General features: G+C 48.1%; 1 protein-coding gene across 1 annotated transcript; it reads left to right on the top strand.

Moving 5' to 3' along the window:
- Positions 1–248: 248 nt before the first annotated feature.
- On the top strand, positions 249–8841 carry ZBTB7C (zinc finger and BTB domain containing 7C). Its single transcript, XM_062513693.1, has 3 exons — positions 249–360; positions 1548–2745; positions 8205–8841. Exons 2-3 carry the CDS (start codon positions 1568–1570, stop codon positions 8839–8841), a joined length of 1815 nt encoding a protein of 604 aa, XP_062369677.1. The 5' UTR covers positions 249–360; positions 1548–1567.
- The last annotated feature ends 5630 nt before the right edge of the window (positions 8842–14471 follow it).

The raw sequence follows: 14471 nt of genomic DNA, 5'->3' as shown, positions 1-14471 counted from the left end.
ACTTCCCCAGGAGTTGCTGGCCGAGGTGAAGCACAGGTTTTCATGGACAGCCTCAATCAGACCAGGCTCCTTCCATCCTCAAGGCAGGGAGGGTGGGAGCCCGCTGAGGTAAACCAGGTCCCCACTGGTGGTTTGGAATCATCAGAGCCAGAAACTGAGCAGGGAAGGGACACCCCGGACATGGCAGTGGATCCCAAGAGAGCTGCAGAGGTGGGGTGGTGTGGAACTGGGGAAACGGCCTGGTGGTGTCAGCCTTGCAGAAGGGATGGAGTGGGGCTGCACTTTTGCTTTCACATGCCCTGAGCTCTCCTGGAGATTAACTGCTCTGTTCCTTGGCTGTGAACCAAGTGTCTACCTGCAGCAGGGCCAGGGCTGGTAGAGGTGACACTGCATGAACACATGCTCTGTGTCCTGGGGGCTTCCAAGGGTTAGTGTATTCAAAGTTATTCTGTCTGTTTGATGTATTCTGTCTGTGAGGGGATTAATGTATTCGTCGCCTGCTGGAGGAAATTGCTTTCCTTTCCTGGGATTTCTCATGTGGAAGGGCTGTTGGAGCCATGTGAAAGAGGAAACATCTTAGAGATTAAAAAATGGCAGAAAAAAAATAAAAATCAGGTTTTCCTCTTGGGTGTGGACTTTTTGCTTCTGAGTTTTCCTTTGAAGCTAAAGCTGCTCTAGCAGGGGAATATGTCTGCCAGATGCACAGGGCATTTTGATACCATGCTGACAAGTCCAAGCAGGATTGGGAATGGAGAAAGCTTAGCTCATGGGAAGAGATAGCAGACAACAATCTGTGTCTGGTCAGGTCCATGCTACCTGGTTGTCTTCCTCTGAGTGTTTAGGTGCACACTGTGACAAAAATCCTTGCTTTCCTCCCCATTCCCAGATCCCTCAGGAAGACATTCCTACGTGGCTTGTCCTCATGTGAGGTGACATGTCATAGCTTCCAGGCATGAAGTAGCAGAACTGAAGATCCACAAGGATCGCTCTCCTGCTGCAGCAGGAAGCTGTGACCGTCTTATCTGGGATGTCCAGTTGTACCAAAAACAATCACATAGATGATGAGATGGGCACTCCTGGCTCATCTTGTTCAAGAAGTGTAGGTGCTGGCTCTTGGCAGTGTGCAGCAATACAGCATCACACTTCCCCACATAGCTCCTGGCAGGACAAATCCAGCATGTGCCTGGAACAGTATTGGCTCCAGAAGGATGCAGAAGAAATGTGATGGGGAGGGAGTCATTGCAAAACGTTCCTGGGGGTGGGGGTGTGAAGAAGAGGGAGCTTGTGGAGACTGTGAAAAGGCGAACACTGTGGGGATAGAGAAGGATGAGGACAAAGGAGATGAAGAGATAGGGGAGGGAAGCAGAGGTTCAGTCACAGAGGATCTGGAAGGATCTGAAGGTGGCCTAGAGACACACTGAAACAGTGCAATCAGGAGGTGGTAGCAGGTGAGGTAGAGGAGGGAAGGACTCTTGGGTGAAGGCAGCATCGTTTTGGCATTATCCACTGGGAGTCCCCTGCTAACGCTCTGCTGCCTGTGCTTTGTCCTAGGACACTAAATGAGAATATGGCCAATAGCATTGAAGATCTTATTGGGATCCCCTTCCCAAACCACAGCAGCGAGGTCCTGTGTGGTTTGAACGAGCAGAGGCACGACGGGCTCCTCTGCGATGTCATCCTCATCGTCCAGGACCAGGAGTACCGCACCCACCGCTCCGTCCTGGCTGCCTGCAGCAAGTACTTCAAAAAACTCTTCACTACTGGCACTTTAACAGACCAGCCCTACGTTTACGAGATTGACTTCGTCAAGCCTGAAGCACTTTCTGCCATCCTCGAGTTTGCCTACACCTCAACCCTCACCATCACCACCTCAAACGTCAAGCACATCCTGAGCGCCGCCAAGATGCTGGAGATCCAGAGCATCATCAATGTATGCCTTGAAATCATGGAGCCTGACAGAGAGGCCGAGGAGGAAGATGACAAAGAGGATGACGATGACGATGAAGATGAAGATGAAGATGAGGAAGAAGAGGAGGAGGAGGAAGTGGAAGATTTTGTCAATCAGGAGAACCTAGCTGATGTACAAGAAGTAAGCTGCCACCAAAGCCCTTCTGAATCCGATCTCACCGAAGAAGCTTACACAGAAGCGCCTAAAGATTTTCCAAATCACTTCCCAGCCAGTAACTCCTCTGGACACTTGGGCATGATACGAGACTTCTCCATAGAGTCCTTGCTGAGTGAAAACTTGTACCCTAAGGCAAACATCCCAGAAAGGAGGCCAGCTCTGTCTCCTTTTGCCCCCAGCTTCTTCCCTCATCTGTGGAACGGTGACTTTAACTCTTTCTCCCAGCTTGAGGAGCCACAAGTAGACAACGGCCCTTTAGACCTGGTGATCAAAAAGAGGAAGATCAAGGAAGAGGAAGAGAAGGAAGACCTGCCTCCGCCTCCTTTCCCTAATGACTTCTTCAAGGACATGTTTGCCAACACCCCAGCAGCTCCCTTAGGGCATATTAAGGCAGAGACTGACTACAGCGCTTATCTCAATTTCTTAAGTGCTACCCAGTTCGGAGGAGTTTTTCCCCCATGGCCTCTGGAGGAAGAGAGGAAAATAAAGCCCAAGGCATCCCAGCAGTGTCCCATCTGTAACAAAGTCATCATGGGAGCCGGGAAGCTGCCCAGGCACATGAGAACCCACACAGGGGAGAAGCCCTATATGTGCAATATATGTGAAGTTCGCTTTACCAGGTCTGTGTTGGTTGCCTCTGCTGTGTGTGGGGAGTAGGGTGGTGGCTGGAGGTGCCACATCATGACCCATGACTTACTTCTCAGCTACCGTCAGGGAAAACTTGTCAGAGATTTTTTATTCCCCCAAGATAAAAGTAGGGAAGAAAGCAGGGCATGATCTCTATTCCTTCAGGGAAAAAAAAAAAAAAAAGGGAGGAAGGGAGGGTGGAGGAAGAAAAAGAATCTACTGATTTTTGTGGGTTGTGGATGACATCCACAGCTCACTGGATCCATCCTCTCGCTGGACAAAAGCTTAAATAAGTAACAGGATATTTTCAACCCCGCCATAGTTCACCACAGTGGGACCAGAGCGAGCTGGAAAACAGATGGTCAAACAGCCAAGGAGGATTCAACTCTAATGTGCTGAGAGATGCATTGAGTTGGGAGGGCCATTTAGCTACAGGATGTAATTAGTTTGGGTTTGCACATTTTGGCATCAGTGTAGACCACAGCCCAGTTGCACATGTTTGGACATGACAGTAACTGGGCTTTCTGGGGCTGGAGTGGCCCTAATTATTATGTGTTAGTAGTGCAGTTGGGGTCTTGGTCTCTTCCCCAGAATAACAAATGACAGGACAAGGGGAAACATCCTCAAACTTCACCAGCAGAGGTTTAGACTGGATATTAGGAACAATTTCTTTGTGAAAAGCACTGTAACAATCTGTCCAGGACAATGGAGGAGTCCCCCTCCCTGGAGGGATTTAGAAGATGTGTAGATGTGACACCTGGGCACATGGTTTGGTGGACTTGGAAGTGCTGAGGGAGCAGTTGGACTCACAGAATCATGGAATGGTTTGGATTGGAAATGACTTTAGAGTTCATCCAGTCCCACACCCAGCCATGCGCAGGGATACCTTCCACTGTTCCAGATTGCTCCAAGCCCCATCCAACCTGCCCTGGGACACTTCCAGAGATGGGGCAGCTGCAACTTCTGCTGCCAAGTTGTATTTAGCTGTGCAAATCTAATGTTCCAGCCTGAAACTGTGCTCTGCAAAGCTGGTCAAATTTAATCGGTGAGTGGAGACAAATAGATTCCTGGACCTGCTCTTGCTGAGTATAATTAATACCTAATGAGAACAATCTTTACCATAATAATAAAGCTTTCTGACAAGAGCATGGTATTTCAGCTCCTGGCTGCATGTGAGAGAGAGAACCCTATTAAGCTGGGGTGAGAAAACCAGAGGAAAATAATCTGCACAGTAGGCAGAGGCGAGCTCCTGACAATGGCCGGACACCTGGGGTGCTCCTGCATTCAGCCTGTCTTTTCTTCTCCTGTCCCTATGATAATATTCGAATGGAAGATATGCAGATGATGAGAATTTGACCTGAAAATAAATTTCCATGCTCCCCTCCATTAACGCAGCAGACAGCATATTATAATGCGGGGAGCATCGTGCCTCGGGCGGGCATGTGAGACGTGAGCCAGCTCACCCTGGTATTTGCAGGGGAAAGGCCACTGCATGGTGATAATTCCTGCCTGCAGGAATTTGGATCTGGCTGCCGCTGGTGATGCATCCCCAGGTCAGCACTGGGCTGTTGTTTCTGTGGGGTGGGTTCAGCCCCAGGAGTGTGGTGGCATCTTGGACTAGAGGAACAGCCTGGCCAGCCCCATCCCTTGGGGGATGTCACTGTCTGTCCTGTGTGTGCTGCTGCGGGTGCTAATTGCTGATGAGGAAATAGCCTGGCTAGATCCATCACTGACACCTCCTCTGTATCAGGAATAATAGAGCTGAGCCCTCCCAGAGGGCACTCAAAGTCCTTTACAGGCAAGGACAGCATTGTTCACTTAGTTCAGGGAAACTGAGGCACAGATGCTGGTACTGACCCCTAAGCCAGACAAGTTATATCAGCGTGGTGGAAGTTAAAAACTCCACACTGAGCTGTTCTAGCACGACCCATGACTAATGCAGGACTGAACCTGGCAGTTTCGACATCCCCCATGTGCTCAGGGGCAAGGGGACTTTATCCAAGGGGAAAAAAAAATGAAAAAAATGGGGCTCATCCAACAGTGCAGTCCCCCAACACCACTGATGAAAACAGTTCTTGTGGGTCACCCTGTGCACAGCTGGGTGCTGGAGGGTCTTTTCCTTCTTTAACACCCTGAGCAAAGTGGATATTTTAAAATATTGATTTGTTTTTAAATGTGTTTGGAAGGATTTGGAATAGCTTGCAGCTAATTGGTTTTGTCTGGGGTGGGGTTTTCTCAGCTGTTTTCATCCTTACTCTTGTGTAAGAGCTCTCTTCTAGAGAAAAGCGTATTTTTAAGCAAAGTGGAGTGATTGAGATGTAGAAAGAGATTTCTACTGGGATTTTCTGAGTGCTGCCACTTGCATTATGTGTTTTGCTCTGGGGGGGGGAGGGAATTCCATGCTTTCTGAAAGCACCCACGGTGCCTTCACTGGGGAACTCCAAGCTCAGGTGGTCCCTTTTGGGGTCCCCTGGGAGTGAGGGTGCAGGAAAGCAGAGGTTCCCAAATGGAATTTCAGTATGAATCAGTCCTTTGCATTACTTCTGCATTTAAAGAACTGTGGAGGAGAAAATCTACTGGGGAGATGGAGAAGATATATTTTCCTGGGTGAGGAGTGCCCTGACCTCCCCAGCAGATCCCTTCCCCTCGACATCAGTGGGATCTCACATTCCCTGGCAAGGACCCTACATGCACCTGGATCTGCCCCTCCTGCTGCCCACAGACATCTGATGGCAGGAAGCAGGACTTCATTTAACGGCTCATTAATTAGTTTTTCCTTAAACAAAGGCTGCTCAGCTTCTAGTCTGCTGTTCTACCCTGCTAGAACGCCGGAGAAAGCTGCAACTATTTCAGCTTTCCCACCAAGACAACCCCAGAGTGCTCAAGGAGATACTGTTCCAGCTGGAAAGGTTAACATTATTTGTTCCTATTATTTGTGTTGTGACAGCTCACAGAGCCCTAATTGCTCTCCTAATGCAATTGCATTAAGGTTATTCACACACACGGGGAGCGTGGATCTCGGAACGAGCCTCCAGCCCAGCTCCCGTGCCTCATCCTCCCGGGGTGCTTCACCACAGAGCATTTCACTTCCCCAGCCTCTGAGCAGCTCCAGGTGAAGGCACAAACCTCCCTCGCATTCCCCAGAGATGCTGCTGGGGCAGGGATATTTGGTAGGATTGGGTTTCTCCCCGTCTGCTGCCAGAGATGGGTAATAGCCTGAAAAGAGCCTTTGCCTGTATTTACATTATGCAGTCCTGGCACGCAGCGTGTTTATTAGGAAAAGTGATCCTGCTAGGTTAAACATTACATACAGGGGTTTAAATTAAATTATAGGTGGGGTTGGCAGCTCTGCTTTTTATTAACATTTCCCCCTGCTTTGCAGTACGAGCCCCTGCACTCATCCGCGCGCGACTTCTCCCGCGTTCAGGGTGAAATTCTTTCTGCTGCTGCTTTGTCTGCTGCTGAGCACTGATTCCAGCCCTTCCAGAGGAAATGCACCCTTGTGGAAACCTTGAGCTAACACCAGCTTTAAAGATGCCCGAGTGGGAAGTTGCCCTGAGCTTGGCACAGGGACTGAGAGATGGCTTTTTTTCATGTCTCCCTAAAAAAAAAAAAATCCATAGCTGTATGACCAGGCTGGGATCAGTCTCCCAAAAGCAATAAAGCATCATCTGTTGAGGAAGTGACTCCCCTGCTAGGGATACTCCTTTGCATCCTTGATCCTGAGGGACTGGTGTGCAGGGATGCCCAGTCCAGGGCTGCATTCCTCCCCATGCTGCTGGGCATGTCACCAAAAACTGTTTCAATATACACACGGGCTGGGTGGCAAAAAGTAGTTCAGAGGCAGCACCTTGCAAGTTTTGACTGCTTGATCTGCCAGAAGAAACAGATTTTTGTGTGGCTTTTATATTAGAGAAATTAAATAGTCATAATATATACATATATTATGTAATTTATAATCTAGTTATATTCTAAAATAATAATAAATTGTATATTCTTTACTCTTTATATTAAAATATACCGTATAGTTTTATATGACATGTCTGTAATGTACAATATATATTTTATATCTAATAATGACATTACTCCACATGTTCTACATATTTTTAGTCTTAATACTAGCATGATGGAGGGTTTGTACTGAAATAATTTTGGAAAACAATATGAATTTTCCCTCTTTGCTCTTTGCTTGAACTCCACTGGTGCAACCTAAGAAGCAGTGCTCAGCTCAGTTGAGCCATAATCAGCTTCACTTTTTATAATCATACACTTTAGCTGTGATTTTGTTTCTTTTTCTTTTTTTTGACTGCAGAAGGAAACAATTATTTATTGGGGGAAAAAAAGTAGTGATTGGATTGCCAGTATGCGAAAATACTCTTCCTTTTAGATGTTACCCTAAAAAAATACATATATAAATATTTTTAATTAAGTGGAATTGGTTTGGATATTACGCTATTCTGTGGCTGGATTTAAAAAAAACTTCTCGAAATTGTTGCTTGCTGGCCTTGGAGACCCTGGCAGGGCAGGACAGAGTGCCTGGGTGCTGCATGTCTGGCAGCATCACCCTCAGTGATGCTCCTGCTCCAAAAGAAAGCTCCTGAGACACCGTGTGGTCAGTGCAAGAATAAAAGGAGAGGAAACTCGGCTCCTAGAGGGACCGAATTTAGGCAGTGTGGTCCCACGTTGCCAGGTCCTCATATCCCAACTAATTATTTCCCCCTTTGCGGGCTGGAATGGAGCTGTATTTATTAAATAATCCCAGATTTAGTTACATATAGATATATTCTTGTATTTCTAATCTTGCTTTTTACAAATACATGGAAGGAGGTTGTAGCCTAGTAGGGGGTCAGGCTCTTCTCCCAGGGAAAAGGGGACAGAACAAGGTGGAACAGACTCAAGTTGTGCCAGAAAAAGTTGAACTTGGAAAATCAGGAAAAATTTCTTCCCCTGAAAGGGTTGTGCAGCCCTGGCACAGGCTGCCCAAGGCAGTCGTGGAATCCCCATCCCTGGAGGGATCTGAAAGCCATCTGGACGTGGCACTTGGGGACACTGGTTAGTGATGGTGTTGGCTGGGGAATGGTTGGACTTGATGATCATAGGTCTTCTCCAGCCTTAATGATTCTGTGTTTTCTGGGTTCATTCCAGGGATATTTTTTTTCCCCTCCAATTTAAGCTGTTTTGAACTCTCTGTGATGGGCTGCAGACTCCTGACAGGGAGGGCTCTGTGTGTGTGGTGTTTTAGTGCCCAGGAAAGAGGAGGCGAATGCAAACATCAGCCTGCAAGACCATCCACACACACAGGGAGAGCCCCAGCATGAGCTCCCCACCTTCCCATCACCTCCTCCCCTGCTCCCAGTCAGGGAGGCAACTCCCCCCCCCAAAAAAAAGCAATCCAAACCACACCCCTTTTGTCCCAAAAACCTCCTGACCAAACTCCTTTTCCCTTTTGCAGGCAGGACAAGCTCAAAATCCACATGCGGAAGCACACGGGGGAGCGGCCGTACCTGTGCATCCACTGCAACGCCAAATTCGTGCACAACTATGACCTGAAGAACCACATGCGCATCCACACGGGCATCCGGCCCTACCAGTGCGAGTTCTGCTACAAGAGCTTCACCCGCTCCGACCACCTGCACCGCCACATCAAGCGCCAGAGCTGCCGCATCGCGCGGCCCCGGCGCGGCCGCAAGCCGGCGGCGTGGAGGGCGGCCGGTCTGCTCTTCACCCCCGGGGCTCCACCCGTGGAGAACAGCTTTGTGATGCCGCCCACCCTGGAGGAGATGAGCAGCCACCTCGGCAGCACGGCCATGTGCCTTCCCGGCCCCAGCCCCAAACATTTCCTGAGCGGGGCCAAGACGCCTTTCAGCCTGCAGGAGCTGGAGAGCCAAATTAAGGAAACGCAGATGAAGCTCTTGAGGCGGGCCCAGATGGACATGGAGAGGAACGCGGGCATCTTCGCCTTCGCCCTGGGCCACAATGAAAACCTCGCTGCCCAACCCTTCTTTCCTCTCCCTGACCCTTGGAACACAGGCTTCAGTGGCTTGGCGGGGCTTGGCCACGTGGCTCCCATCTCAGAGGCCAGCAACTAAACCCGCGCCCGGTCCCACCATGCGTCTGCTCCCCTCCCAGCGAGGCAGCCTGCTCCCCTGGGGCTCCCACCTGCCCTTCTGCATCATCAGCTTCCTGAGAAGCTCTTTGTCCTCTCACTGATGTGAGGTTTGGGGCAGAGGGCCATCCCTGGAGTGAGCAGAGGAAGGGCAGGTGCTGTGCCCCGTGGCCACCGGCACTTTAGACTTTGCGCTTGGCTTTGGGGCCGTTGGGCATTCACTGTCCCCATCCCACCACTCATGGCTCCATCTGGGAAAGCCAGGCCAGGACTGCTGCTGTCTTCAACATCCCTGAAAATGTCACTTGCCTTAGTCCAGGGCTCGGCCATCACCATGAGTTGGCTTTTCCATGGGAATTGTTCCCCATTTTCCCACACACAGAGCTCACTAGACACTGACACACTGTCCAGACTTGGGTTTGTTACATTGCATTCCTTGGCCCTTTTGGTCAAAAGGACTTTTCTGTTTTCTTTTTGTTTTTGTTTTCTTCTTAATTAATTCCCATGTCTGGCAACAGTATTTATTCTGCAAGGGATCAAGGGGAGGTCTAGCAGCCTTCCTGGGAGAGGGAGAGAGTGAGGCCACTGCCTCTCTCAGCAGTACATCAGATTTACAGGGCTAGTGAAAGCCCTGATCTGCAGCATGAGTTGGGACCTTAAAAAATATATATTAAAAAAGAAAAAAAAAAAAAAAAAAGGAGATCGAACACCTAGCACAAAGCTAGGTGGAAAAGGGGGATTTTACTTACTTTGGTTCTTTAGCTATTTCAAAGTTTCAAAAGGAGAACCAAAGCCTATTTTGAGTATTTTAACTTCAGTTGCTTGAAAAGGTGAAGGATAAGTTTTGGAAGAATCAGTAAATGTTTCGATACTGAGCTTTTATTAAACCCTTGCTTTGAAAAAGATGAAACAGTGGGAATTTTGAAATGAAAAAGTCGTTTCAAACCAAAGAGTCAGAATTCGCTGCCACTGACCATTCTGAAATGTCTGGGATTCTGTCCTTAATTCCCTCGAATTCCTATGTGATAGTGATGAAAAATTTACAAAACACTTGTGTGTCCCCAAATCTGCTGTGTTGATGGGAAAACTATTGGATGTGCAAATATCCCTGCTGCTTGTCTCAAGGGATCTTTGTGGAAAAGAAGTTCACCAAAGGTGTCTTGATGGTGATACTGCCTACTTGCAAGCAAGCAGAAATGCTTTTTCTCCACTGTAGTTAGCTCAAAGGAGAAGGTGGTGAACATCACCCACAGTGGCCAACAGGTTTGGGGTGACTCCCCAGCATCCCTGCAGACCCCATCTTGGCCACCCCATCTGGTAATTCTTTTGGGGTAAAGAAAGTGGCCAATTGGCTGGAATTACCCTGTCCACCTCCTTGAGCCCCAAATCCATGAGCTACTCTGAAGGATAAAGACTTTTGGTGGACATCTGCCTCTCATGGCTCCTCCTGGATGAGCTGTGGGAGGCAGACATGGTGGGACCCCAGTTCCACCACTGGATGAGGTGGGTTGCAGTGGTTGTTTTACGCGAAACCAATACTTGGAAACGTAAATGTTACAAATTAGGGCTTTTTATTTCTCTTTTTAATATGACCTTTCAACGTCAGCAAAATTGGAGGGATGCGAGGACCACGTGTTCATGAGTTTTTTGGTTTTTCCATCAGTGACGCAGTGGGTGGATGAGAATCTGCCCACCAGAGGCAAGGAGGGGGACACGGGGAGTCAAGGGTTCCACAGCCCCCAAGAGGGTGTGAGGGATTTCTGCTCTGAGACCACACATAGCAGAATGGCCCCAAGGAACTGCCCAACACTCGCCTTCCTCCTCCAAAAAAGAAATCCGTAAAGACTCCACGTGCAACAAAAGTCAATGGAGAGGAAAAAAAAAGAAAGTAAGAAGAAAAAGAAATCTTCTTAAAACTGCATCAAACTTCTTCTTTTTAATCCACATCAACTTCTTAAACAAGCGACGTTTTGCAGATGATTGGTTCCTTCAGGTGTTTTTTTTGTCTACGATTTGGAGTCATTGTAAAATATCCAAAGATGCTGAGTACTGTATGATCTGCAAGGACTTGAAGCAAGGTGTTTTTTTCTGTCTCGGTTTGTTTGTTCGGTCGGTTGGGTTCTTTTTCTTTTTTTTTTTTCCTATATGTCTAAGTGGGGATAAACCTTTGCAATTTTTCTATTTATAACTATTTTTATGTGATTGCTTTATGTACAAAACAATAGAAAAAAATCAAAACAAAAAAGTAGAGAGAAACACACATGTACACAAACAAATTTGCCTTAGTTACTCACGGGACAATCACCCTTAACTTTGATTGATGCTAAAAAGCATATGAAAAAAAAAAGACTAGATCATTTTATGTATTTATTAAATGGTATTAATTGATGCTTTTAAATTATTAGTAGGACTTGATTCTCTTGCCTGTGGCCATGGTGAGAAGGCAGAGGCGCCGTGGTTGCTGAGCTGCCAGCATCCGTGTGGCCTCAGCTCTGTGGATGCTTGCCTGACACCTTTTGGAAAGCCAGAGTAATCACTTATTAATTAAACACTGAGCTGGTCTGGGCTCCAGCCCGAGGGGCTGCTGGCATTGCGATGCTGATGATGATTTTGGAGTTAAGGTTGATTTTCCCGCGTTGGCGTTGGGTTGGGTAGGGCTGGAGGGAGCTGAGTGCTGGCAGTGATCACGTTTTGGGGTGTAGAGGGATGATTAGAGAAAACCCTGTTTCTTCCCCTTTTGATGTTGTGTGGTGAGTCCAGGCCACAGGTATCCACGTGGGAGCCCAGCTGAGTGTGAAGGTGCCTTCCTGGGGATCTGCTCCCGTTTTCCAAGCAGGACAGGTGTAATGAGCACCAAACCATGGGCTGGAGGGACACGAGTTCTGTCCCAGCTCATGGTGTGGTGACTTCCTATTCCTCTCACCCTGGCTCCCATGGGGCCTGGCTGCAGCAGGGGCACTGTGGGCAGCAGGGCAGGGGGGATTCTGCCCCTCTGTCCCTGTGCTCAGGTGAGAGCCCACCTGCAGAGCTGCCTCCAGCCCTGGGCTCCAACAGCACAAGGACGTGGAGCTGCTGGAGCCAGTCCAGAGGAGGGCACGGAGATGCTCCAGGGCTGGAGCCCCTCTGCTCTGGAGCCAGCCTGGCAGAGCTGGGGGTGCTCAGCTGCACAAGAGAAGGCTCCAGGGAGAGCTCAGAGCCCCTGGCAGGGCCTGAAGGCAATTTAGGAGAAAGGTGGGGCAAACATTTTAGCAGGCCCTATTGTGATAGAACAAGAGAAGATGATTTAAACTGAAAGAAAGGAGATTCAGTCTAGATAGAAGGAAGACATTTTTTACAATGAAGGTGGCAGAACACTGACACAAGTTGCCCAAAGAGATGGTGACTGCCCCTAGATCCCTGGCAGTGTCCAAGGCCAGGCTGGACAGGGCTTGGAGCAGCCTGGGATAGTGGAAGGAGTCCCTGCCCATGGCAGGGGATAGATCTTGATGACCCTTAGAGGTCCCTTCCAACTTAAATCTTCTGATGGTTCTATGATATGAGCACAACTGACGCAAACATGAGCCCTGTAATTCATGTGGCTGCTCAGAAACTGCAGAATTCCTTAGTTGTTTTTGAACGAGGTGCAAAAGTCTGGAAAATAAGCTCCAGGTAGCAACAGTGGGGCTTGTTCAGCTATTTGGAAGTGAAGTAAACAGGTGCCCTGTGCCTATTGAGACACCTGCATGTTGTCCTGCAACCTGCAACGTGATTTCCAGCCTTCCTCTGAAGCCATCCTGGCTCTGGAGGGAGGCAGGTACTGATGGAGAGTGATTCATCCCACCTACGCTGGACCTCCCAGGGGTGGGATGAATCACCTTTGGGTACCTCTCTGCTACCTACCAGCGTGCTGTGCTTTCCCATAGCTCTCTGAGATAAGGTTAACCACAGGGAGGGATGTTCCCACCACCACCGCTCCCTCCTCTCTGCTCAGCTCATGGGACAGTGCCTGGAAAAACCTTTCTCAAGAGGGATGATATGCTGGTGCAGCCCAGGGGCCCAGGTCAAGCAGCCTGACTTCTTCCCAGTCTGTTTTAACTGGGAATGAAGTGGGAAATAAAGGTCCTTCTAATGCATCCCAAGCCTGGGGATCAGGGATTCAGGCTCATGGGTTGTATACCCTGCTGCAGTCCCCATAAAGCATCACAAATTCTTACACCACACATCATTTTCCTTCCTTTACACTTCGCAGAAGCACTCCACAGCATCAGGTGCTCGGGCAGGGGTTGAGATCTGCAGGCAGATTTCAGAAATATGTCTTGGGAACAAAGAAATACCAATCCCCCTCCCAGGGCAGGTGGTTGATTGTTGAGAAGCTCCTCTGTGCTTGGAGCCTGCAGGACCATGGCAGGGTCAGCCCATAAACAGTGTTTCTGAGCACAAAAAAAAAAAAAAAAAAAAAAAGAAAAAAGAAAAGAAAAGAAAAGAAAAGAAAAGAAAAGAAAAGAAAAGAAAAGAAAAGAAAAGAAAAGAAAAGAAAAGAAAAGAAAAGAAAAGAAAAGAAAAGAAAAGAAAGGAAAAAGAAAGAAAAAAAAGAAGAAGAAGAAAAAAGTGTTAATTACTTTTTAGCTATTTAATACAATTATGAGTTCTATTTTTCAGGTCTTGTGGCTTTTAAGCCCATTTTATGGTCACATTCTGATTTGCTTATGATGCCAGAGCAGTAACAACAAAATAAGAAATAGATTTGTAAGGGAATGATGAAAATAAAAATAATCTAAAAATCACTCGGAGGAGCTGTGCATTAATCAGACACAGGGGAATCACGAGAAGAAACCAGCTTCAGTAAATGCTTGTTGGCAACAACATATGGCTACATGCTTGCTCCTGAACAGCTGCTGTTATCTGCTGGAGCATCCAGGCTGCAGAGGGGGAACAGCACTGGGGTGATGCTGCACACAAGTGTTTGCTTAGACCAGGTGTTGCTGCCAAAGGAGCATCTCCTGGCATGAGTGACAGGGAGCTGGATGGGCAGAACCTTTCCCTGGGCTTGAAACACCGTGCTGAGCATTGCAAGAGCCTCTTCCTGCAGTTGTGCAGAAGGAAATTACATACAGAAAAAAATATTTTGTGTTTTAAGAAGGGAAGAAAGAGCCTGCAGTTTTGGAAGTGAGAGGCTTTTCCATTTGGCAGTCACCTGCAGGAAAAATATAAAGGGAATAATTTTGCAAAGTACAACCTAAAATGTTTTAGACTTGAATGTGTCAACAGGACTCCTGGCAGCACCAGAGAGGCTGCAAATGCTGCCCAGTCTCTGCTTCACTTGTGCCCTGCCTGCAGCCCCCTGGGACCTGCTATGCCCCCCATCCTTTTCCATCCATTTTGGAGGGGATTAGTGCTTTGTTTACTGTCTTGGTGCCCTGAAGCTCGAATATTGTGTGGTTGCAGAGGAAACTTTTCAGGTAAGAGAGTACATGAAGGAAGACCCCCAGCTATCTCGTTATAAGAAAATGCTGTGCTTGGCAGCAGGTCACCCGTGGCTGAGTTTTCAAGATCTGCCACTGCCTTTTGGTACCTCTGACTGTGTGCACCTGTGTTTCTTTCCAAGCCAAAAACAAAAAAGGGAAGAACTGAGAA

The sequence above is a fragment of the Cinclus cinclus genome, chromosome Z (assembly GCF_963662255.1).
Source record: "Cinclus cinclus chromosome Z, bCinCin1.1, whole genome shotgun sequence".
Classification (NCBI taxonomy): domain Eukaryota; kingdom Metazoa; phylum Chordata; class Aves; order Passeriformes; family Cinclidae; genus Cinclus; species Cinclus cinclus.
Note: the sequence above shows the minus strand (reverse complement) of the source record. Positions and strands in the feature narration are given on the sequence as shown.